General features: G+C 57.5%; 1 protein-coding gene across 17 annotated transcripts in view; it reads left to right on the top strand.

Annotated features, from left to right (window-relative positions):
• Window positions 1–115: 115 nt before the first annotated feature.
• The window catches only part of HDAC11 (histone deacetylase 11), a 37,887-nt gene continuing 13,392 nt past the window's right edge, over window positions 116–24,610 (top strand). For 2 of the 17 annotated variants that reach the window (XR_011527324.1, XR_011527323.1), the window contains exons 1-11: window positions 119–251; window positions 1,228–1,376; window positions 3,657–3,757; window positions 14,590–14,706; window positions 15,722–15,764; window positions 17,509–17,585; window positions 18,611–18,673; window positions 19,664–19,760; window positions 20,640–20,818; window positions 21,025–21,470; window positions 23,869–23,955. Coding sequence is in view for 9 of the 17 variants with exons in the window: in XM_070576467.1 (XP_070432568.1) it covers window positions 858–865; window positions 1,228–1,376; window positions 3,657–3,757; window positions 14,590–14,706; window positions 15,722–15,764; window positions 17,509–17,585; window positions 18,611–18,673; window positions 19,664–19,760; window positions 20,640–20,818; window positions 21,025–21,240 (1,050 nt within the window). In the remaining 8 variants the exon portion in view is untranslated. Of the gene's footprint in view, window positions 366–605; window positions 866–1,227; window positions 1,377–1,606; window positions 1,723–3,656; window positions 3,758–14,589; window positions 14,707–15,721; window positions 15,765–17,508; window positions 17,586–18,610; window positions 18,674–19,663; window positions 19,761–20,639; window positions 20,819–21,024; window positions 22,898–23,868; window positions 23,956–24,610 lie in introns of those variants that run through there. The other 15 variants (XR_011527322.1, XR_011527321.1, XR_011527325.1 and 12 more) reach the window with 14 other exon arrangements.

Raw genomic sequence — 24,610 nt, forward strand, 5'->3', positions numbered from 1 at the left:
TTGCCTGCGGAAGGCGGGACTTGGCGCTTGATGGGCGTTGGGGGCGTGGCTTCCTGCTGACGGGCGAGCTCGGCGCAAGACTCCATCCCTCTGTGACGCAGGCGCGTGGGCGGGCGGGGTGGAGCGAGCCCGCCGGAGCTCCGCCCCGAGCGGAGGCGGCCGCGGCCGGGGGCGTGTCCTGGGCGGGGCCGCGCCCCGCCCCGCTTGGTCGCGGAGCGGTGGCCAGCGCAGGGAGGGCCAGGCCCCGGGATGTGAGTGCGGCGGGGTGGGGGCGCCGAGCCAAGCCCCCGGGGTTCCCAGGGGTCCTCGTGGGCGGGAGCGCGAGTGCGCGGGCGGCCGGGCGGGCCAGCCAGGTGCATGTCCAGGTATGGCGGGAGAGGGGGCGCTCGGGCCGGGTGCACCCAGTCCGGCCCCGCGCGTCCGGCCAGCTCCGCGCCACCTCTCTGCGGCCGGGGGTCCGGCGCCAGCCGCGGAGACCCGACCCGGGCGGGGGCCGGCGACATGCGCGGGGCTGCCGTCTGCCCTACCTCGGGCCCCACCAGCTGTGCTGAGGCCCCCGCATAGGCAGCAGCTGGAGCCGTTTCTGGTCCCTGTGAGGCGGCTGCGGAGGTTTGATGGGGGGGTGTCAGCTGCGCAGCGGGGCCCGAAGTGACCCCCATCCCTGGCTCGGGGTTGGGCCACAGCCTGCGTGAGCCCCGACCTGCTTTTTCTGGGACTGTCACCCCCAGCTCTCACGGGTAGGGCACTTTCTGTGCTCTGCTGTTTAGATGCGTGATCTCAATCCTGGCAACCGCCACACGTCTTGCAGTTGAGGAAACAGGCCTACGGCCACACAGCTGTTGGGTGTAGTTGTCGTAATGTGGAGGTGAGGCGCGGAGGCCTTGCAGCCAGACACACCTGGGTGCACGTTGGCTGCTCCACAGAGCCGCTGTGTGACCTTGGGCACACCTGGGCCCCTCTCCAGGCCCCCGGTGGGATGTGCTGGTGCCTGCCTCCCGGGGCTGCTGTGAGGGCTGGGGTGGAGGGTGCAGGGCAAGAGCCAGTGCTCAGTAAGGAGCTGCTTTTGTCGTTCACGCTGTTGCTGAGTGGCCCTCTTTCTGCAGCTGAGGGAGCTAGTGGTACTGGGTCAGGGCTGTTTGGTGAATCAAAGTTGGCTGGCGGGGAGGGGAAGCTGCTTTCCACACTGAGCCTGCCCCATCTGTGTGTCTGTCCCTATGCATGTGGAAGGCCACACTCAACCCAACTGTACCAGCATGTGCCGGAGACACGCTGGCCCATTGTGTACTCACCGCGCTACAACATAACCTTCATGGGCCTGGAGAAACTGCACCCCTTTGACGCGGGAAAATGGGGCAAAGTGATCAGCTTCCTAAAAGGTATGGAAGGCCCCACCTGGGATGCTCCATCTCCTTCCTCCAACCCATCTGCCCCTCCCACGCCCTCCCTGCTGTCTTTCCCTAAGACGAGCTTCAGCCTCTCCCACCTCCAGTCTCAGCCCTCAGACTGCCTTCCACCCCTGCTGTCAAAAGAATCTTTCCAGTAGACTTCTAATCATGACGTGTCCCTGTCTCAAACCTTCACTGACTCCTGTTGCTGTGGGCCTAAGTGCTGTCTCTGCCCTGGAGGCCCAGTAGAAAGGGAGCTGATTGATGATGGACACAGGGAAGCTGAAGTTTGCAGGAATCCAGTGTTCGTGCCCCACAAGCCCAGAGAGTCCAGGAGGTAGAGAACCTTTGCTCCAAGTCCATTGGTTACAAGTGGAGGAAATTGGGGCCCAGAAAGGCTAAGAAACCTGCCCGAAGTCACACAGCTGCTAAGTGGCAGAATCGGATCTGAAACTGAGAGCTCCAGGGTCCTACCCTTCATGGCTCATTCCACTGAGCACGTTGATGCTCTGGGGAGCGCACTGTTTCCGCTGTGGTTTGTAATCCAGCGGTCCGGCTTAGGTGGGAGATTCAGGTGTCACAGTAGGCTAGTGCGAGAAGATTCTTCTCATTCTCTGTATCAGGGACTGTTTAAGTGAGGGAGGTAGGAAATGTTACCTGAAGTGTTACCCGGCATAAGATGAAGCGATGAATATCTTCAGATCACACGGCCTTCTGATTATACCGTGGAGTAAGTTTCACTTTGGGGCTGGCCGTCTTTGTCACCGAAGCCCACCTCCCTTTTTAACAACAAGCCTCAGGCTCGGCACCTTGCAGAAAATCGAGTCAAATTAGAGATTAATGACACCGTTTCTGTTGTATTTGGTTTTGATTTTTGGCTACCTTCTGTTTATGGCAGTTGTTACTGGTCTCTGTGTGCAGTTGTGACCAGCGTGCGTGTTGAAGGAAGATAGGCCATAGGAAAGAGCCCCAGGGGCGAGACCCTAGCGGGGGAGTCGAGCCGCCCGCTCCTCCCTCACGGTTCTCTCCCTTCCTGACTGTGTTCCTTCCTGCTCTGTTTCCAGCAGACCCAGCCTGAGCCACTCCCCCCATTGCCCCTCCTGAGGCTCCTGTAGCGCTCCAGGAACAAGGGCTCCTTGTCTCCCTCATCTCTCAGCTGACAGCCCTCCTGGGTCCCCTCCCTCCTCTGAGGTGTGGGTGGAAAGGAGGCAGGGGCCACGTGGTGAAGGTGCCACCAAGAAAGGAGCTGGCCCTTTGCCTGAAGGCAGTGGGGAGCCATGGAATGTTCTGGGGTGGAGGAAGGAGAGTCCTCGCTGTATGTGGAGCTATGTGTAGGAAATGTGTGGAGCTGGCTGGTGTCTACTGAGGTTTGTTCTGAGGCTGAGGTGTTAAAACAGGCCCCTTAGGTTCTGACATCACCGCTCAGATTTCCCCAGAACCCGGAGCACCTGGCCCTGTTCTCACTCTGCCCTAGAGCTCTGCCTGCTCTCGGCCTCAGTTTCTTCTTTTGCAAAATGGAGCAACTCCTGTCTGGTGTACGTGAGGGGTGATGAAACAATGCCGTGTTTCCCAGACGTCAGTCATTTGCAAACCACTCTTGGGACCTTGCCAGCTCCTTGTGCCACCTGTTCCATTATTTACTTCATATTTTTTATTGACTTAGCCTTGTTTTAAAAGACTTAAATAAACTTGTTTCAAAATGAAACATTATGTCATCTAAATGGGAAAAGCCAGTTTCACTTGCCATAAATAGAAGGTCATGGAAAAAATAAATGCAGTGCAAACAGTGCAATTCGGTGGCGGCTGCTCACTGTTGCCTGCAGACATGAGACTGACTGCTGCTTTTTCTGGGTTAAAATGGGAGCCCAGCAAGGGTCAGCCAGGTGGGAAAGGGAGGCCACAGTGCCCCGAGCGGCCATGTATCATCAGAAGGTGGTGGGAGAATCAAGAAGAGCCTTTCTCACCTTGAGAGGCACATTGTTGACCTGCGTGTCACCTGCCTCTGCAAGTTGTCCAGTCACAGCCGAGCTACCTCGTGGCTTGGGAAACACCAGGATGGCTGCGTGCACAGTGTCCCATGTCCCTGGCCTGAGCATCTGGCTGTTGTCCACACTGGCCTGGGAGGCGGCCCGTTCTCAATGCCCACAGGTCGGCAGTGCCCACCTTCTCCTGGGGCAGTCCCGACACAGGCCGAGTCTGCAGCGCGTGGGGGTCTGGGGCAGGCCTGCCCTGAGGTCGACAGGAACCAGAGTCCCCGCTTTGTGGTTTCAGAAGAGAATCTTCTGTCAGACAGCATGCTGGTGGAGGCACGGGAGGCCTCGGACGAGGACCTGCTGGTGGTGCACACAAGGCGCTATCTGAACGAGCTGAAGGTACAGGGCCTCGGGCCTGGGGGGCTGCTGGCTGGGAGGAATGGCCAAAGGAGGGGCAGCTGAGCCTGGGCAAGCACAGCCTCAAGGGGCTCCATTCCTGTCCCTAGCCCAGAGGGACCATGTGAGTCGTGGTCCCCAAGAGAAGGAGAGGTGTCATAAAAAGGGCAGGTACCAGGGATGGCTAGGCTGCTCCAGGGGTAGTGAGCTCTCTGTCCTGGGGAATGTGAAAGCGGGATGTTCTCTTGGTGGAGATTGAATCTTCATAAAGGTTTTGGGCTTTTACATAAGTGACCTTCAATCTGCTCTCTGTGGACAGGTCTCAGAGACCCCTGCTGGGAGCATGGGTGCGGGGACCCCAGCCACTTGTCCCCATCCCACCAAAGCTGTTCCACTTTGGTCTATTTTTATATTGGGCTGAGGTTTAAGGTTGTATTCTAAGGACTCCTACTGCTAAAGAATTGTCAAAACTGTGGAGCTAAAACCTAGTTTGGAGCTCCCAGGGCCCAGCAGGGGACGTCAGCAGGGGCCAGGCAGGCAGGGGCGGTGTCTGGGGGACCGGGCAGCTCCTGGCCCTCTCCCGCGAGTGGCTGCTCCTCAGCTCCACCATGGGCCCTGCGGGGCCAGAGCGCCTGGCTTTCAAAGAGAAGCCAGAGGGGCCGGCTCTGTGGCTGAGTGGTTAAGTTCGCGTGCTCCACTGCGGTGGCCCAGGGTTCGGATCCTGGGTGTGGACATGGCACTGCTCGTCAGGCCACGTTGAGGCGGCGTCCCACATCCCACAACTAGAAGGACCTGCAACTAAGATATACAACTATGTACTGGGGGGGTTTGGGAAATAAAGCAGGAAAAACAAAAACAAAAACAAAAAAACAAAGAGAAGCCAGAAATCCAGATGATGAAGTGACACTCCCGATTTCTTATTGTGGCCACTTGTGACCTCTTTCGAGAGGAGCCCACATCACCATGTCCTGGCTGAGGCTCTGAGAGCGGAGGCACTCAGTGAGTCCCCAGGTGAGGCAGAGGGGAGGCTGGGCTGGGGGCCGCGTCTGAACCTGGTGCTGCCAGCCTGCCCAGGTGGGCTCGGGGAGCCACAGGGTCTCTGCCCCCAGCAGTCTGGGGACCCTAACCCCTGACCTCCAGGCTTCCCAACTGGACTCACTTTAGACTCAGAGCCATAGTGGCTGCCAGAGGTTGCCAGGTGAAAAAGCCTGGGCCCAGCAGGAGGCCCCACCTGCTAAGGTTAACCGAGATATCCTGCAGGTGTTGAGGGGACCCCAGGCGGGGTGTCCCATCTGGTCTTCCAGGTTCCGGCTCACAGCTGCCGTCGCCCTCCGCCCTGACTCTGCCTGAGCTGTGGGAATTCCAGATGGAGCATGAGTGTCAGCTCAGGAAAGATTACTGTGTTGAAACCTGGCTCCTGGCAGAGAGAGGTGTTTGAGGCCCTGGCAGGGAGCCCGGCACTTGGCTGCCCTGGTTTCCTGGGGCCCAGACATGCGTGGTCACAGTCCACAGCCCAGGGACTGGGCCGGTAGATCGCGCCTTCCAGAGTCCAGAGGCTGAGGGTAGGGGGCAGGGTGGAGTGGGCATGCCACGATGAGGCTGGGCGTGGGCTCTGGAGCCCTACCCATTGGAGCCTTCACGGGAACTGTGCCGGGCTGACTGCATGCCTGGCCTTGGGCCCTCAAAAGCCTAAAGGCAGCTTACTATGTGATAGGTAATAATAAAAAATGTATTAATAGGTAGAGTCCCAAGCAGAAAATTAAGGTCCAGGGCAGGAGCAGAATTCAGATATGCCAACTGGAAGGATTAACCAGGATTATGATCGAGCTGCGTATTTGGCTTGGAGCTTCATGGCAGCCAGAGCAAAAGGAGAAACACGATGATCTCCATAGCACCTACTAAGGTGAAGAAGTATTTGGTCAGTCAACACATCTGAGTCGAATACTGACTCTATACTGGGTACAGAAAGAATAAGCGAACTTTCTGCTCCTGTAGAGTTGTGTTTTCGTTGTGAAAGACAACATAAAGAAGTAGCCACACAAGAAGATGTCAGAGAGTGCCGAGAGCTGTGAAGGAAAAGAAAAAATAGAGAGTAACAGGATGAAGGTTGGCTCATGTGGACTGGGTGGTCCAGGAGGGCCTCACAGAGGGGGTGAGGTTTGCACTGGGACTGAAGAATGAAGAACAGGTGACACTCCTGTGGAGCTTTGGAGAAAGAATGTTCCAGAGTCACAGGCCTGGAGGAGGAAGGGACTTGAGTGGCCAGATGGAAGGGCCTGAAACGCAGCGGCACGTGATGTGGTCAGGGAGGCCCGCAGTGCCAGGCCACACAGGGTCTTGTGGCCGTAGGAAGAGGCTGGGTCTTGTTCCAGGTACCACGGGAGGGCATGTGGTGCGACGTGCCCTGGACGCTCAGAGGAGACCCGTGTGCGTTTCCGGCACTGCCTGGCATCTGGGGAGCAGCTCGGGAAGGTCCGGTGTCTGCGTTTTGCTCTTTCCTCTGCTGTGGGCTCCCCGGCAGTGCCCCGGAGAGGTGCCGCGGGTTTCAAGGGTGCTTTTCCTTGCTTTTCTGTGCGTGCTGTTGAACGTCCACCTCTCCCCTGCCCCCACCCCTGTTCTGGGGCTCACGCCTGGCCCTGCGCGGCTGTGGCCTTTGGTGCTTAATAAACAGGGCACCGAAGGAGATGCAGTAGCCTGATGTTTGCCAGATCATGTCAATTCAGGCAAACAGATGTTTATTGAGCACCTGCTGTGTGCACGGCCCACAGCTGGCTCCATTGAGGTGGCAGTTGGGTTGGGCCGGCACTGGGATCTCGCCTTCTGCTGACCCTAGTGACAGTTTGCCATGGGGTGCGGGGTAGTGCGATAAAGATCTGACCTCTTGTCCTTGTGCCCGGGGCTGGGCGGTACTCCGACGGGTGTATCCAGCAAGTATTTGTGAGCACCATGCTCTGTTCCAGGTGTGGGGGAGACAGGATGCAACAAGAGATGGAGCTGCCGTTTGGGTGGGAATCAGCCAGTAGACACAATAAAGTCAACATTGTGGTGTGTTAGAAGGTGCTCGGTGCCGTGGGGCAAGTACAGTGGGAGGGGGTGGGGAGGCCTGCAGTTTGAAGTAGGGAGGTCAGGGAGGGGCTTACTGAGGGAATGGGCTGTGTGGGCCTCTGGAGGAGGGCATTCCAAGCAGAAGGACTGGCAGGTGCAAAGGCCCCGAGGCAGAAATGGCTTCAGTGTGTGCCAGTAACAGTGAGGAAGCCAGATGTGGCTGGCTCAGAGGGAAGGGGAGGGAGACGGGGAAGAAGTGGGGTGAGAACATGGTCAGGGGCCAGACCACACAGGGCCTTGCATGCGGCCATGGCCGTGATCTGAGGGAGGTGGGAGCCAGGGCGCGTTGAAGCAGAGGAACATGAGCTGAGCTAGGTTTTAACAGGATTTAACAGGCAGATGAGACGAGAATGGATGAGAACAGGCTGTCAAGACAAAAGCGGGCAGAACGGTAGGCAGGAGGTCGTTGCAGGAATCCTGGTGAGACCTTGGGCTCCCGGACTAGGCTGGCAGCAGCTGCTGTGGGCTGGCGGGAAGTGGTAGGCTTTGGGGTTTGTTATGAAGTTGAAACAAAAGATTTTCTGTTGTTCAGATTGGGTATGCGAGAGAAAGAAGCCAAGGACACCTCGGAAATTTTGGCCTGTGCCCCGGGAAGTCTGGGCACGGCTCCCCGCGGCCCTGGGAGCCCTGTGGGAGACAGGGAGGGCAGCACAGGGCCCAGAGGGAGGGCAGAAGTCGGAGAGTCTCTGGGGGACCCGGATGCCAGGGCCTGCTTCTCTCCCTCTTACTTGTCTTCCCTGAGGGCCCCCCTCCCTTTTTTTTGTTGTGATAAAATTCACATAACATAAAATTAATAATTAGCCATTTTAAAGTGTAAAGTTCAGTGGCATTTACTACATTTATGGTGTGGTGCACCCACCACCTCCATGTAGGTCTGAAACATTTTCATCGCCCCCAAAGGAAACACCGTTCCTCCCTCCCTGTCTGCCCCTGTGACCACCAATCTGTGTCTCTGTGGGTTCCCCTTTTCTGGACATTTCACATACGTGGAATCCTGCGATAATGTGGCCGTTGGGGTTTGGCTGCTTTCACCAAGCACAGCGTTTTCCAGAATCGTCCACTTTGTAGCATGTATCTGTGCTTCATCCCTTATGACGGCTGACTAATATTCCACTGTCCGGATAGCCCACATCTGGTTATCTGTTCGTCACCTGGTGGACATTTGAGTTGTTTCCAGCGTTGGGCCTTTGTGCGTAGTGTTGCTGTGGACGTTTGTGTACAGGATGCGTTTGAGTTCCTGTTTTCAACTCTTTTGCCTAAGAGTGGAATTGCTCAGTCATGTGGTGATTCTGTTTAACTCTTTGAGGCCCCACCACAGGGGTTCCCACAGCAGCTGCACGGGCTCTGCTCCTAGCAACTGTGCACGAGGGCTCCACTCTCTCTGCATCCTCACCAACACTTGTTATTTTCTGTTTTTTTGATTGTGGCCAATTTAGTGGGTGTGAAGTGGTGTCTCATTGTGGTTGTGATTTGCATTTTGCTGGTTGTTAATGAAAGTGAGCACCTTTTCATGTGCTTCTTGGCCATTCACATATCTTCTTTGAAGAAATATCTATTCCAGCTGTTGGTCTATTTTAAAAATTGGGTCGTTTGTCTTTTTATTATTGAGTTGTAGGAGTTCCTTATATATTCTGGATAGTACATGATTTGCAAATAATCCTTTCTCCCATTCTGTGGGTTGTCTTTTCGCTCGTGAAAAAGACTCATGTCTTTTTCCACATGAAGTTTTAAAATTTTACCAAAGTTCAATTTATCTCTTTTTTTCCGTTTGATGCTTGTGCTTTTGGTGTCATATTTAAGACTCCTTTGCCAAATTTAAGGTCATGAAGATTTACCCCTTTGTTTTCTTCTAAGAATTTTATAGTCTTAGTTTACGTTTAGGTCTTTGCTCCATTTTGAGTTCGTTTTTGTATCTGGCTTGAGGTGAGCATCCAGCTTTGTCCCTTGGCGTGTGCACAGCCAGTTCTCCACCACCGTTTGTTACAGAGACGGTTCTTGCCCTGTTGAATGGCCTTGGTGCCCTGGAGACAATCAATTGGCCGGAGAGTATGGGTTTATTTCTGGACTCTCCATTCTGGTCACTTGATCTGTATGTCCATCCTATGCCAGTACCACACTGTTTTGATTACTGAAACTTTGTAGTAGGTTTTGAAATTGGGAATTGTGAGTCCTCCAACTTGGTTCTTTTTCAAGATTCTTTTGGCTGTTTGGGGTCCCTTGAAATTCCATTTGAATTATAGGATCGGATTCTCCATTTCTGCAAAAGAGGCCATTGGGATTTTGAAAGGGATTGTGTTGAGATTAGATTAAGGTTATGGGTGAATTTGGAGAGTATTTCCATCTTTACAACATTAGATCTTCCAACCCATGAGCACGGGATGTGTTTGATTGATTTAGAACTTCTGTAAGTTCTTTCGGCAATGTTTTGTAGTTTTCAGTGTACAAGTCTTGCCTCTCCTTGGTTAAGTTTATTCTCAAGTATTTTATTCTTTTTGATGTTGTAAATTAAATTGCTTTCTTAATTTCCTTTTTGGATTGTTCGTTGCTGGTGTATAGAAATACCCCTGATTTATATGTGTTGCTCTTGTATCTTGCAACTTTGCTGAATTCATTTCTTGGGTTTAACGGGGTGGGTGCGTGTATATGTGTGTTCTTTAGCATCTTCTACACAGAACATCATGCCAGCTGTGAAGACAGATAGTTTTACTTTTTCCTTTCCAACTCGGAGGGCTTTTCTTTCTTTTTCTTGCCCAGTTGCTCTGGCTGGAACTTCCAGTTCCGTGTTGAATAGAAGTGGCAAAAGCAGGCGTTCTTGCCTTGTCCTTGATCTTAGACAGAAGGCTTTCAGTTTTTACTGTTGAGTGTGGTGTTAGCTCTGTGTCTGTGTGTCTGTGTGTGTCTGTGTCTGTCTGTCTGTGTCTTTGTGTGTGTGTGTGTGTCTGTGTGTGTGTCTGTGTATGTGTGTGATAAATGCCATGTCATGTGAGGGGCTCTCTTCTAGTCCCAGTTTTGATTGGTTTTATCAGGAAAGGCGCTGGATTTTGTCAGAGGCTTTTTCTGCAACTGAGATGATTGTGTGTTTTTTTCCCCTTCTCTCCTTTTGTTCCCACTTCCACTGTGGAAAGTTCTGGAAAGTTCTGTGGAAAGCAAGCAGTTGGGGCTCCATGTGGGTTGCGGCCAGTCTCTTCGGTGAGAGGAGTTCTTGGTTTGGGCCTCCGAGGGTAGGGGGTCCATCTGAGGAAAGCAGGTGGCTGGAGAGGAGAGTCATGCAGCACTGAGTGCGTGGAGAATAGGTCCAGGGTGTCACCAGCCCCAGGCGTGTCCTGCTGTCTGTGGGGTCCCCAAAAGGCTGCCTGGGCCCGGAAGCTCTGCCACCTGGCCAGGCCCTGGGATGGAGAAGCTTGCCCCCTACGCCCTTTGGTGGACGGTGGGCATCAGGCCGGGGTAAACCCCTGTGTCCACGTAGCTCCTTCATTCATTCAGCACTGTCTGAGGTCAAGTTCCCTAGGGCAGTGGATCTCAAACTTGTGCAAGCATCAGAATGCCCTGGAGGCTTGTCACAGCGCAGATCCTGGGCCCTGCCCTGGAGTGTCAGATGCAGGAGGTCTGAGGCGGGCCTGAGCAACTGCATTTCTAACAAGTTCTTAAGTGACACCACCACTGCTAGTCCAGGAACCACACGTGGAGGAGCACAGCCTACAGTGGGGATCCCCGAGGGGCGAGCTGCCCCGCAGAAGGGAGGGGAGGAACAGAGAGGGCAGGGGGAGAAGCTGGGTGCGGATGTGGGTTCGCCAGAGGCGTGGCCTCTGCCTGATCCCGCAGGGAGCTCTGCAGTGTGCTGTTTCAGGAGCAGGAGGCCAGGCTGCTGGCGCACCTTAACAGCTGGCACTGTGACAAGTTCTTCTGGGCTGGGGCAGCTGGGGTGGCCTCCTTGGGAGGGGGTGCAGGTAGGGATCTGGGAGAAGACTGACACCTGTGCCAGGAGCACCTGCTGTGTGCCAGGTGTCATTCTCAGCATCATCTTATGGCAGAGAATGAGCACCTGCCTGCCCTCTTGGAGCTGGTGTCCTGCCGGGAGAGGCAGGTAACAATAGCGACACACTGTCACCTCAGTGCGAGACAGGTGCTGTGCAGAAAGAGGAGGCCAGGGCCGGGTGGAGGGGCCCAGGTGGGTACTTAGGATTGGGGGGTGGGGATGGGCCTCTCGGATGGGTCTAAGTCGTCACTCCAGGCCTGGTGGGGAGGAGCCCCTGCTGCATGGTGAGGAGATGGGGAGACCGAGGCACGGGGAAGTGGAGGGCCGTGCCCAGATGCACACAGCAGTGGTGGAGCCTGGAGTTGGACCAGTTCGACTCTGAGGAAGACTTCTGAGCCCGGTCCCCACCCCACCCCCAATCCAGCCCGTCTGTCGATGCCCCTGCCTGGGGCCAGGCTCTCAGAGGACCTGACCCGCTGGCAGATCGGGGCAGCCCCACCTCAGCCTGCTGCACGCCCCAGATAGAGGGTCAGTGGCCTATGCTGTGGCACCGCCCTGCCCTCCCTCCCCCGCCACATCTACCTCTCAGAGCTGTCACAGGCCTCAGACCACACGGCCTGCCCTACCCAGGCCCCACAGCCTCACCTCCCTTATCTTCTCCCCTCGCCCCGGGGCCCAGCCACAGTCTGGCCCATGTCTCTGTTTATTTTTCACATGGCACTGATGGTTTTTTCTAGACCAGCCCTGTCCGACAGAACTTTTTGCAATGAGGGAAATGTTCCAGAAGGGCACTGATGGTTTTTTCTAGACCAGCCATGTCCGCCAGAACTTTTTGCAATGAGGGAAATGTTCCAGAAGGGCTATGTTCAGTCCAGTGGCCACTAGCCGCATGTGGCTTTTGAGTACTTGAAATATGGCTAGTGTGACTGAGGAATACAATCGTGATTTTTAAAAATTTTAATAATTTGAAATTATACACAAGTAACCGCGTGTGGCTGGCAGCTACTGGGCTGGAAGGCACGTGTCTAGAGCCTCAGTAGGCCTCGTCCCTGCCTTGCCCGGAAGCTGCAGCTGGGCCGAGTGGGAGGCTGGCATGCGCAGCCCCATCTCACTGTCGGAGGTCTGGACCCCTGGCGGACGTGTGCCTTCTCCTGTGGGAGCGGGTCCCCTTGGCTGAGTCCTATACGTGCTTCCGGTGACTTTATGCCCGGCCGTGTAAAATTCAGTCTCCAGCTCAGAAGTTCCCAAGTGCGTCCCACGATTCCGCAGCTTGCGAAAGGTGGGCACGTGTTACGTGAAAAGCAGAGGGGCAGGTAGAGGTTTGTGGTCAGGAAGTTTGGGAAACGCTGCGAGAGGCCGAGTTAAGGACGCAGACGTTCTCAGAGCTGTCGACGAAAATAATCCATAACCAATCTATAAATGAAAATTTGGGTGAGTTTATTCTGAGCTTAAATCTGAGGATTATAACCCGGGGCCTTTCTTCCTGAAGGAAGAAAGGGCACCAAAGAAGTGGGGTGCACAGACTGGTTATATGCCCCCAGAGAGGATGTTTCACACAGGATTGAAATGTCCCTTTTACAATAGTCACGAGACTGCTCTGTCGACACAGCGATTGATGGAAACAGCAGGTAGGTCTTCTGTCTCAGTGAACACAGCAGGGTGGCAGTCTGTTGTCTCCAGCTGAGTGGTCACAGGTGAGCTGGGTGGTCAAAGGTGAGTGCAGCAATCAGTTCCTAGCCTAAGGAAAGACGCTTATCCCTAAGGAAATGCCAATGTGGGGGGAAGTTGCACCTTTATCTCAAGGGCCTTTGTTCTGGCCATAGGAAATGTCTAAGCAGATACACAATGCGTGCTCAACAGCCACAGTCAGGCCCTTGTGGAAAAAACAAAGTCAGGCCGAATTAGGTTTATACCAACAATACTCCAATATATCCTATTGCTTGCCATTTTTATTTGTCAGAGCCTTTAACGTGCTGGAGTGGGCTATGAATTTCCAAGAGATGTACAGCATAAGCAATGTTTCCCAAACTTATTTGACCGTGGAACCCTTCCTTGATGGAGTGCAGGGATAGCCAGCTGCTGTGGAGCACACTCAGAGAACTGCGGTTCTCATGGGGGTGTGTGTGTGTGTGTTGGACCCTGAGCAGGTTGGGAGAGGCTTCACTGCCTTTCAGTCTCTGTCCCCTGCTGGCTTGCCCCGGGAGGGAGGTGTGACTTCCCATGTCCTGCAGGGGCACATCTGTTTGTTGACTCATTTATTCATAGGAAACGGTGGCTCCCCGCCTCCCACACTCCAGGCTTGTGGGGCGGTGGGATTCTGTGACGATAGGCAGAGCTGGCCCCTGCCTCCTCTCTGGGTCTGTCCCCAGCCCCCAGCCCAGTGGCAGTGGCCATGCATCCCAGCTCTGTCTCATGGGACCCTCACAGCCTCAGCTCCGCTCCGTGCTCACCTTCCCTGTAACCTCCTCTGCTCGGCCCCCTGGGCACCTCTGCGTCCGGCCACCCCCGTCCCAGGACAGCCCTCAGCCATCCCCGTGTTGGAGTCCTGAGTTCCAGCCTTCCATCCTGGACCCCTCTGTCCGCCCGTGCCCCACATGCTGCCTGTTAACCGCCCCCATCTCCACTGCCCCAGTCCCTCATCATCCTCCCTGGGGCTGCTCCTGCTCTTCTTCCCTATTTGGGCCCCTGCTGCCCCTAGAACGGCTCAGGAATCACTGTGTGATGGCTCCCGGCTGCCCTGCCGAAGCTGTCAGAGCCTTCGCTGGCAGGCGGCCTGCATGATGAGCACCACCCTGCACCAGCACCCTGGTCTCTCCCTGCTGCCCACAGTCGTCTTTCTGCCTTGACCCTACACCTAGGTAACTCCTCTTCGCCCTGCGTCTCAGCTTTGATGTCACCACCTCCAGGAAGCCTCTCTGGCCACCGCCAGCCCTGTTCTTCTCCTCACATTGCATGTAAACGCCTCCCTACTGGGCTGTGAGCCATCCTGAGTGAGGACAGCACTAGCCCCCCTGGGGGCCTGACACCTAGCAGGCACTTAGTAAACATTTCCAAAGTGCCCTGGCCTCTCTGAGGCCCTGCCCAGGGTCCGTGGGGAGCAGGGCGTGGCCCAGGGTGCATCCTCAGCCAGGCAGGAGACGGTTCTGGATCTGGGTGCATGGACGTTTGCCCAGGGCCGGGGGGGTCACAGGGAAGGCTGTGTCCTGCCCTTGGGGCAGATGCCTTGCGGGCGCCCCAGGCCCTCCCGCCCTGCAGCGCAGACGAAGGCATGGCGCCCTTTCTGAAGAGCAGTCTAGTTCCCGGTGGGTGAAGAGGCCGCGCTGTGCCGGGGAGCAGGAGCCTGGCCCCCAGCCCTGGCTCTATCGGGGGCTCGCTGTGTGACGTTGCAGGGAGAGCCTCCGTGCCGGCCCTTCCCAGTCCGGTGTGGCTGCTGGGTCCAGGTCTGCAGGCTGCCTCGGAGGCCTCTGCAGCTCTCACTGTGGGCGCACGAGGGCAGCCGAGGGCTGTGGAGTGCTGAGGGATCTGGGCGGACACAGCTGAAGGAAAGCGCTCAGTGTCACTGCTCTCTCCGGAGCCCGGAGCTCTTGGGGGCTGCACGGGTGGGGCTCTTGTTTCCTCCCACAGGACCTGCGTTTGACCGGGGTTCAGCAGGGCACCTTGAAACTGCCATTCGAGGGAATCGGCCTTCCCAGCGGCTGCCTCTGAGCTCTGGGCACAGCAGTGGGAGGCCAATGGCCTGCGTCTGTCTCCACAGTGGTCCTTTGCTGTCGCGACCATCACAGAAATCCCCCCTGTCATCTTCCTCCCCAACTTCCTTGTGCAGAGGAAGGTGCTGAAGCCCCTTCGGACCCAGACAGGAGGAACCATAATGGTAGGTGGGCAGGCAGGCTGGAGGAATGGCTGGGCTGGGGACCCCCACACCCGGGCTGCTGCCCCCGCTGGCATTGGCCCGCCCTGGGCTCTTGATCTGGAATGGCCTCCTCCCACTGAGCAGTGGGACAGAACCCTAAACATTTCTCAAATCCAGCAACAATGACCCTTTCTCCCAAAGCCTTTCCCACCCCATCTGGGACATTAGAGTTCATTGTTTCTCCCCCGGCTTCCTGTTAGAGTTACTGTGTTGGCTGGTATGTAAGATATACCCCCATTCCCCTAAGGGCGTATCCTACAACTATGACTCTGATGGGCTCCACTTTAAGATGGAAAACCAAACCCCCATGACATCAGTGGTGGGTGATGGTCCCCTCGCCCCGTCGTGGGTGCGTGGGTGCGGCAGTGAAAACGCGCATGGCAGAATTGTGTTTCGCACCCTGTGTGTGGCTTTCTTTAAAATTAGCTGCAGGCTGCCGCGTTGGTTGGAGGTGGAGGGATGTTTTGGATTTGAATGGACGATGATCTCACCCGACCTGGATCCATACCTAGTGATCCCTGTCGGTGTCTTTCTAGCTTTGCAAATTTGTACATTGTTTTTAGCTTATCAGAATTTTACTGGTCAGCCCAAAACTACGCTTTCCTGCAGGATCTCTGTATTCGGTTGACTGTATCTCCGTGATTAAGAAATTGTCTCTTTTCCCTTTGAGACCCGCATTAAAATCATTGTCAGCTCCCGTGTGATCATAAGTACTTAACTTGCACTTCTCCCAGTTTCCTCGCAAACTGCCGAGGGACTCATGCCCCGTCCATCTCATGTGCCCGCCAGTCTGGTGCTGGCTTCTGGGACTGAGTCTGAGTGTGCCGGGGGCAGGTGCCTCCTGGACCCACACCTCGGAGCTCACTCCCCTCAGAGCCGGCTGGAACGGCATTTGTGGAGTGAATGAGTAAATCAGTGAATGAGTGCGTGGAGGAATCAGTTGTCTGCGCCCCTCACCCTGTGCTTGTCTCCAAAGGCGGGGAAGCTGGCCGTGGAGCGAGGCTGGGCCATCAACGTGGGTGAGTGCTGGCCAGCCTGGCCTGGCCGTCCTGGGGGCAGGGAGGGGCAGGGGGACCCCGGAGGTGGCAGCTGTGAGTCAGAGGCTGTGCTTCCTCCCCAGCTACCCTGAGCCTCCTTAGTGAGTGTCTGGAGGCGGGTGTGCAGCTGCCTGGTGCCTGGGAGGGACCAACCCGTGCCTCCATCTGGTGTGGGATCCTTATCTAAAAGAGTTCCCCAGGTGGCTCCCCACACCTGCCTTTGCATACTTCCAGCGATGGAGAGCTCACTCCCAGAAAGCCTGTGCCATGTGCTGGGCATCTCTGCATGGAGCTGAAACCTGTAGAGTTTCAGAGGCTCCCCTGGAAGGCTCTGTCAGTCCCCTGGGCCCTGGACAGCCTCTGGGGGCTTGGTCATGTCGTGGTGGGTGGACAGACCCAGGGTCAGTACCACCTCCCCCTCAGGGGTCCTGGGGCCAGCATTTCCCAGTCCCATGGGCTCGCCTACGAGATTGGCTCACGGGAGTGCTGCTTACATTAGTCTTCCTTGTCCCTGTCGTTGTCCTTCACGGAGGCTCAGCACTTCACAGTTTGCCAAGCCCTGTCCCCTCTGGCCTTTCATTTGAGTTGGGCATAATTGTCAGTGCCATCATATCAATTTGGAAATGGATGTTGAGAGAGGCCTGCTCAGTAGTTTGCTCAGAGCGCCATAGGAGGGACCCCCCACTTTTGCCTGTGAGCTCTGCAAAGCCAAGGGCTGGGTCTCTTCCACCTTGGTGTCACCACGTGCCCAGCGTTAGGTCTGGCATAACCATGATGTTATGACACTCTGCTGAACTAATAGATGAATAATGCATGCCCTGCGTGTCTACAGCAGGGCTCCCACAAGGACCCGGGCTGCCCCTTCTCCCATGGGAGGTGTTATGGCCTGGTGGAAGTTAAGAGTCCACGTCCTGATCCAGCCTGGGTTTGAATCTTGATTCTGCCATTAGCTTGCTGTGTGACCCCGGGCAAGTTGCTGACCCTTTCTGTGTCTCAGTTTCTTCATCTGTAAAATGGAGATGATGATAATAGTGCTCCTCCCTGGGCTGTGGGGAGGCTTCAGCGAGCTCAGTGCCAGGTTAGGAGTTTGTTATTGGCTGTTATCTCATCGTTATGATCCAATGATGGCCTCCTGGGTGGTGGGGGAGGCAAGTCCCTTGTGTCCGTGGGCCCTAGCTTCACCCTGACAGATGGGACCGTTGTTAGGCTCCATTTCAGGCCGCTGCAACTCAGGTTCTTGCTCGGGTTGCAGGGGGAAGGGTCTCTGCAGGCACTGGGGCTCTGAGGCTGTGGCTTCAGGGCTGGGGGATGGTGGGGGCTGGACCTATGGCTGCCATGACCAGCAGAGGGGGTCCTTCCTGACCGCCCCTTCCTGGCATGGGGCATCGCATGGAGGCAGACCCAGCTCTGGGGCAAGGAGCAGCTTTCTGCCTTGGGAAGGGTGAGCTCCTGTCCTTGGGGGGTGTGGCGGGTACTGGGGCTGACTTGTCAGGATGTCCTGAGAGGTCTCTTGCTCTGGGCAGGGGTGGCCATGGGGGCAGAGCAGTCTTCTGCCCCAGGGATGGTGACATGCCCAGGTACTCAGTTCTCTTTCCAGCCTGGAGCCGCAGGAGCCCTCCTGGGAGCTGAGCGGGGAGGGGACACTAGGGAGACAGAGGGGTCGGGAGTGCCTGGGCCGAGTCCTTGAGCCTGGCCCTGACCACACCCGTGTGTGTGCCCCCCGCAGGTGGCGGCTTCCATCACTGCTCCAGCGACCGGGGCGGGGGCTTCTGCGCCTATGCCGACATCACACTCGCCATCAAGGTGTGCCCCAGAGCGTGTGGGGGCTCGCCTCCGAGAGCCCTCCCTGGAATCCCCCACTCCCCCCCAATTTGGTGTTCTCACCCCGCATTCTGGAGAAGGGCACTGGAGCTCAGAATCGGGAAGCTCGCCGGGGTCACCGAGCCGGGCTGGGACTCACACCCACATCTCACACTCTGTCCTGCGCTCCTTGTGAGGGAAGGGGGGCATTGTCGCCTCACCAGTGGCAGGGGGCTGGAGGGGAGCAGCAGACAGCGACAGTGTGAGAAGGGCGTCGCTGCAGGCGGGTGAGGAGGAGCTGGAGAGACCAGGAATGACCACAGTGGTGATGGTGTGATGACAGCAGCTGGCAGTCGCTGCAGGCCCCAGCCTGTGCCGGCCTGTTCTCCATGGCTCCCCTCGTTTGAGCCTCGTATATTCCAGATGAGGAAACCGAGGCCCAGAGAGGTGGTCTGTCGGCCTCCAGAGCTCCCCCTGACCACTCTGTGGCTGACCTTGCGCTGGGCGCCAGGAGCTGACCAGTGGGGTCCCAATCCTCACGGGGCAGAGAGGCTCCTGGTGGAGGGGGGGGCAGGTCAGCAGACCCTGGCCATTGGAGAGGGGCTGCACCGGAGATCTCCTGGAGGCCGGGGCAGGGGAAGGAGGGCTTCCCAGGGCCTGGCTTTGTGGGATGAGGCAGAGATTTGAGGGGAGGGTCCCCAGGGTCCCCCCCTCAGCCCTCACATGTTTCCCTGGGAATCCTGTACTGTGGCTGAGGGCCAGCCCAACTGTCCCCCTTACCTCCTGACCTCCAGCCCTTCAGGGCACAGCACATGCCCCCTCTTCCAGGGAGCCTTCCCTGACCACGCACACATGCTTCTCTTGAGCCACACAGCTCTCCTGGGCACGTGCCGTCTTTGTCTGGTGGCCTGATGACCCACAGGCATGCGTGGCTTCCTGCCCCACCCCCTCGCCAGCTAGGGGTCCCTGAGGGCTGCGTCCTCTGGTGTGCTTGTGTTCTTAGCTCTCCCCTCTCCTTCCCTGGGCAGTTTCTGTTTGAGCGAGTGGAGGGCATCTCCAGAGCCACCATCGTTGATCTGGATGCCCATCAGGTGAGTGCCCTGTGGGGAGGGGGCTCTCGTGGGACCGCCGCCCCAAGCTCCCTGCCCGTGGCCCCAACAGCCTGTCACGCAGCTCCACACTGTGGGGCTTCCCTCCCGCTAGGAGCATCACTGCGCCCCAAGCCAGCCTTCTGCCACCCCACCCTGACTTCCTGCTTCTCCCTGCTGCCCGTCCACGGGCTGGAGCCTGAGGGTCCGTCTTTGCCCCTCTACCTCTCAGTCCAGCCAGGGTGGCACGTCCTCCTTGTTGCCCTCCCTCCTCCTGACTGCCCCCACACAGCAGGCTGATGGCTCTTCTAAAACTCAATCTTACAATGCCTCTTTCGTGCTCTAAACCTTGCTGTGGCTCCCCAGTGCTTCCTAGTCGGTTTGCACAGAGCTGATGAGCACTGTGGACTTGGCCCTCAGGCAAGCACTCACTCACAGGATTTCAGGGTTGCTCAGTCCCGAGGCCACTGCTGAGGACCTCACTGCCTGGGGTGAGGTGCAGGGCCTCTTCTCCGAACTGCAAACCCAGGGCTCGCTCCTCTGGTCAGACACAGGGTAGGGCTTCTGATGGGCTCTCCAGGGCTCTTCCTGCACCCCTGCTCTTGTGGCTTTGTGCTGGTTCGGGCCTCTTCCCAGTTCATGTGACACTGAGCTCCTGAACCAGGTCCCACGTGCACAGTCCTTTGCAGCTTACCTTTCACATCCCTGATCCCATCACAGACTTGAGAGGGTGGTGCAGCCGGGATTCCGGCCTTGTTTTCAGAGGGGAAGGAACTGAGAGGACCAGGGCTTGCTCATGGTCACACTAGAACGTCATGGGGCCAGGTTTTGAGGTTTAATCCCAACTCTGCCGCTTAACAGTTGTGAGAACTTCAGTCCCCCAGGGACAAGCCATCCTGCTCAGGAACTGGGGCGTTTCCTGGGGTGTGGTTGGAGCATACTGGCCTTGCCAAGGACACCTGCCGGTGAGCGGCTTTCGTGTCCTTCCCACAGGGCAATGGGCATGAACGGGACTTCATGAATGACAAGCGCGTGTACATCATGGACGTCTACAACCGCCACATCTACCCCGGGGACCGCTTTGCCAAACGTAAGCTGCCCTCTGCCCCGAGGTCTGCACTGCATTCTTGTGTGGATGAGGCTCTTTCTCCTGAGTGTTTCCTACATACTGGGCCTGCAGAAGTCACTTCGTTTATCCTCAGCATCCCTGTGCAGTGGGCGTCAACCCATTTTACAGATGGGGAAACTGAGACCTGAAGAAGTCTCTTGACCCACCCAAGATCACATAAACCTGCCCAATAAACTCCTGTATGGGTCCTTATATTAGGGGTAACCACCAGAAAAATGAAAATAGAATCTTCTTCTAGATAGGCGCCTGTTTTGTAGAGAACATGAAATGATGAAAAAGAAACAAGGGGAAAATATGATAAATAGAAAATAGAAGATAGTAGAATTCAGTTCAAATGGAATAGTTGTTAAAATAAATGCAAGAGGGTTAAACTCACCAATCAAGAGGCAGAGACGCTTAGACGAGCTTTGAAGACACAGGAGCCCGCCCGCTTTGCAGATAGGGGACATTCATGCAGGAAGTGCTAGCGAGTCAGCTGTGGGTAGCTCAGTCGCTGGGGTGGCCCAGGGGAGCAGTTTCTGAACAGAATCTCAAATGTGCCCGCTTTGGGCATGAAGGCCTGGTGCGGCGTCCGCGTGTCGGGGCACGGGCTCAGCGAGGCAGTGACATCAGACTCGCCAACATGGGTCCTAAATCCCCTGGGGAAGGTGTTTTGTCTGCACTCCCTTCTCTCCTTTGGGTTCCTGCTTTGCAGCTCTTGTGCTCTTTTCAGCTTAGTTTTGGGTGAAATGAGAAGTGAGTAGTGCTGGAGTCAGACCAGTTTCCAGTCCTGCCTCAGGCACTGACGGTGACCCGGGCAATCTCTGCCCTCCTGAGCCTCGGTTCCCTTCTCTCTCTCAGAGGCCATCAGGCGGAAGGTGGAGCTGGAGTGGGGCACGGAGGATGACGAGTACCTGGGTAAAGTGGAGAGGAACCTCAAGAAAGCCCTCCAGGAGCATCCACCCGACGTGGTGGTGTACAATGCGGGCACCGACGTCCTGGAGGGTGACCGCCTTGGGGGGCTGTCCATCAGCCCACAGGTATGTCTCAACCCTGGGGGGTAGGGCAGGGTCTGCTCTGGGGACTCAGCACCAGGGAAGGTGGGCAACACTGGTGCCTCTCCTGATGTCAGAGAGGGGCTGGGTGAAAGGAGCAGCAGTCTGGAGCAGGGCTAGACCTGCAGGAGGACTTCCAATGCCATGAGGATGCCTGCCTGTCTGAGCCAGCCTTCTCCCTCCCCTCACAGGGCATCGTGAAGCGGGACGAACTGGTGTTCCGGATTGTCCGAGGCCTCCAGGTGCCCATCCTCATGGTGACCTCGGGCGGGTACCAGAAGCGCACGGCCCGCATCATCGCGGACTCTATCCTTAATCTGTGTGGCCTGGGCCTCATCGGGCCCGAGACACCCAGCGTCTTGGCACAGAACTCAGACTCGCCTCTGCTGCCCCCCGAGGTGCCCTGACGGCGCTGCCCTTCCCAGTGACGCCCTGCCCGCCTCCCGCCCCCCTGCCCCGCTTCTCCTTCTAACTGCAGGGGGCAGTGGGGCAGCCCCAGGGGCCTCGAGGGCGCTCCTCCACTGTCCTCCCTGGGATCGGAGGGTCAGAAGGCAGAGCCTGAGACCCAGGAAGACCCCTCGGGGTTGTGGGTCTGACCAGGCCCTGAGGAGGCAGGCAGCTCGCTGAGTGGGGGCAGGTGAGACTCCTGGGGGCCTCAGGGTGGGCCCTAGGGTTTGGGGTGTGATGGTTTTCAAAAAGGTCGGACTCATTTCAGACTGAGGAAGTTTCCATCTCTACTGTGGTTGGGCCTCCATCCCTCCTCGTCAGTGGTGTGATTTGTTCCACCCTGTCCCCCTCACCTCAGGTGGGCGGGAAGAGCTATGGGCGCCAGTGTGGGTGGGCCTGAAAGCCGGGTGCTGGAGCCAGGCTTCCAGGGGCCCTGATCCTAGATGTGAGGGGTAGCAAGGAGGGGGTGCAGGTGCGTTTTCCTGCCTGGTGCTCCCCTTCAGCAAAGCGAGGGCTGGGGCTGCCTTCCTGGAGCCCTCGGTGCTGATAGGGGAGGCCGCGGAGCCTGGGCCCTGCTTCAACAGTTCTGTTCAGGGAGAGCGGCAGGTTTGCGGGAAGAAGGCTTGGCTCGGGGATGGGCCTCAGCAGATTCGAGGGGAAGGCTGACCCCGCTGGGGAGGGGGCCAAGGAAGGCGAGGCCCTGACGGGGACATTGGGCATGGGCCAGGTGGCCAAGCCAGGCCCTGTGGGAACTGCGGCCCCAGGTGGGGACCAAGGTTCTGGGGAGGCCAGGCTGGAGTTGCTGGAGGATGGCAGAGGGTCTCCCTCCTGGCCGGCAGGTTGTGAGAGGAGGGGCTGGGCCAGCCTCCACTTGCTCTCACCAGAGTGCCCAGGCCCTGGCTGTGCTCCATGTCCAGGATCCCAGGGGGGCCCTGTGTCCTTAGCTGTGCTCTGGAGGGGACGCTCAGGGCCCCCAGGGGAGCTGGGTGGGGAGTGTCCGCCCTCCATTGCCTGGGCGTGTTCCTAGACAGTGGTCTGAGGTGGGGGTGGGGGGGAAATTGGGCCAGCTGAGGCGTCCCCATCCCTGATCAACCCCACTGATGGGGCTCGTGTTCTTTACTGTCTGGGGGTGCTCCTGCTTCCTCCCACGCCCTCCCCCCTCTCCCTCACTGCTCTGTCTGCCGAGGGGTGGAGAAGGGTGCCAAGACCACAAAGTCTAAGATGCTGACCCCCTGGACCAGCCCCGAGGACTGACACACACCTGGACCCCTCACCTGCTCAAAGATGCTGACTCCCTGGACCAGCCCCGAGGACTAACACACACCTGGACCCCTTACCCGCTCTTGCTGTTGGTCTCCGTGTGTGACTCACAGTCCTAACATCCCTTCCTCTCCCATGCCAGCCGTGACATTGGGGCGGGCGGCGGATGGGGCTCATCACGGTGAGCTGTTCGTAGAGAACCATGAAGGCTCTTGATGAAAACTGGCTACTGTGTGTTCTTGAGGTCAAGAAGCCCTACCCCTAACGATTAAAGGAAATAAAGATTAAAATTCACATAGCAGGAGGCCTGACACGGGGTAGCTGCCCAATAAATGCTGGTGTTCTGTTCTGTCTTCAGAGTTCTGTGAAGTAGGTCATTATTCCCACTTTACAGGTGAGGCACCTGAGACTCAGGGAGGAGGTGGCCCCGGGCCACACGGCTAGTGAGTGACAGAGCCAGATTCCACAGCATGTGCTCTCAGCTGCCTCAGATTTGGCAAGGGGCGGGGGGAGGGGTGTTGCTCTCCAGGGTCCAGGGTCAGGAGAGTGTGGGGATGTGAGAGCAGGCAGGGCTGGGCTGTGATGGTGGCTCTATGCGATGTGGGAGGCAGCTAGGGGGTCCTGGCAGGGCCGTGGCTGGAGGGGGTTTCCTAGCTCTGGGCTGTGGTTGGAGCCCACGGGGATGGGCTGCCCTGAGCTGGGGCAGGTGGGGAGGGAGAACCTTGTCCTCAGCCTGGCAGTGACCAGGGCATCCTCAGAGTTAGTCGCACAGCCTGGATGGGGAGCAGGGAAGCCCCTTCGAGGGTCAATGCCAGGGACGAGGACATCAGACGAAGACATCACGCGGTGGCAGGCTGGGGTCCAGCTCAGCCCTGTGCTAGGTGTGAGGAGGAGGATGAAGGCTGACAAGTGGCAGGCCTGTTCCTGTCGCTCAGCGGGAATTACCTCTGGAACCCTACAGCATTCTGAGCTGACAACTGTTGGAGTCTCTGTTTTACAGAGGCAGAAACTGACGCATAAAGGGGCTAGTTGTTAACTCAAAGCCCACAGCCGGTAAGTGGAGGAGCGAGGATTTGAACCCGGGCCTCAGCTCCAGGATCCACGGCCGTGTCCTCATCTGTGCGGTGGGGCCGTTAAGGATAAGCCACTACAGGGTGGTTCTAGGAATAGACACCTTCCTATGCGGGATGCACTTAGCGTGCACTTAAGCGCCTGGTGAATGCTGGTCACGTTACTCTCCTGTAGGTCAAGGGGGAGAATCAAGGCCAGGTGAGTCGAAGTGTTCAGATCTGTCCTTAAGATGCGTACGTTTTATTTGCACATTACAGCCCAAGTTACAAAAATACACAGGGAACATGCCAGCTCCAGGAAGTGGCTGAGGGACTGGCTGGACTTGATGGGTGCTGCAGTCCCAGGTGAGAATGGGGACAGGCTAGGGGAGGTCTGGGGTAACACAAGCTCCTGGAGGATTGGGAGGCAGGTGAGCCTGGGGAGCACCACCCCGGTGGAGCCCACCGTGGGCCGGCTTCCGTGCTGGGGAGGGCCTCCTGGAGATGCTGGGCGGGGCCAGGGAGGGCCTCCTGGAGAGGGGGGCGGGGGCAGCGAGGGCCTGGTGGTGGGGGGTGGAGGCAGGGAGGGCCTCGTGGAGATGGGGGCGGGGGCAGGGAGGGCCTCCTGGAGATGTGGGGCGGGGCCAGGGAGGGCCTCGTGGAGAGCGGGCTGGGTGCGGGAGTCTGACTTGGAGGCGGAGCACCTCCTGCGAGGGGAGCCCTGCTCTGCCAGGGCCTGGTTGTGGGGCGGCAGGCAAGTGACCGTTTCTCAGAGCTTCCTTCTTCTGCCTTCCCGGTGGGCCTGGCACCGAGTGGCTGCCGTGTGGCTGCGGCTGGCCCCTTGTCTGTCTGCTGAGCCCGGCTGAGGTCTGGGGAATGGGGTCTCTGCTCCTCAGGGCGGTTGGGGGACTCTCAGGCCAGCACTGGGAACAGTGGTGCCCAGCTGTGACTGGCCCACATGGACCGCACCTGAGGCTGGACTAACGGCCTGGTTGCGGCAGAGGCAGGAAGGAAGGTGCCC

This window comes from Equus przewalskii, chromosome 15, assembly GCF_037783145.1.
Source record: "Equus przewalskii isolate Varuska chromosome 15, EquPr2, whole genome shotgun sequence".
NCBI classification, from domain to species: Eukaryota; Metazoa; Chordata; class Mammalia; order Perissodactyla; family Equidae; genus Equus; species Equus przewalskii.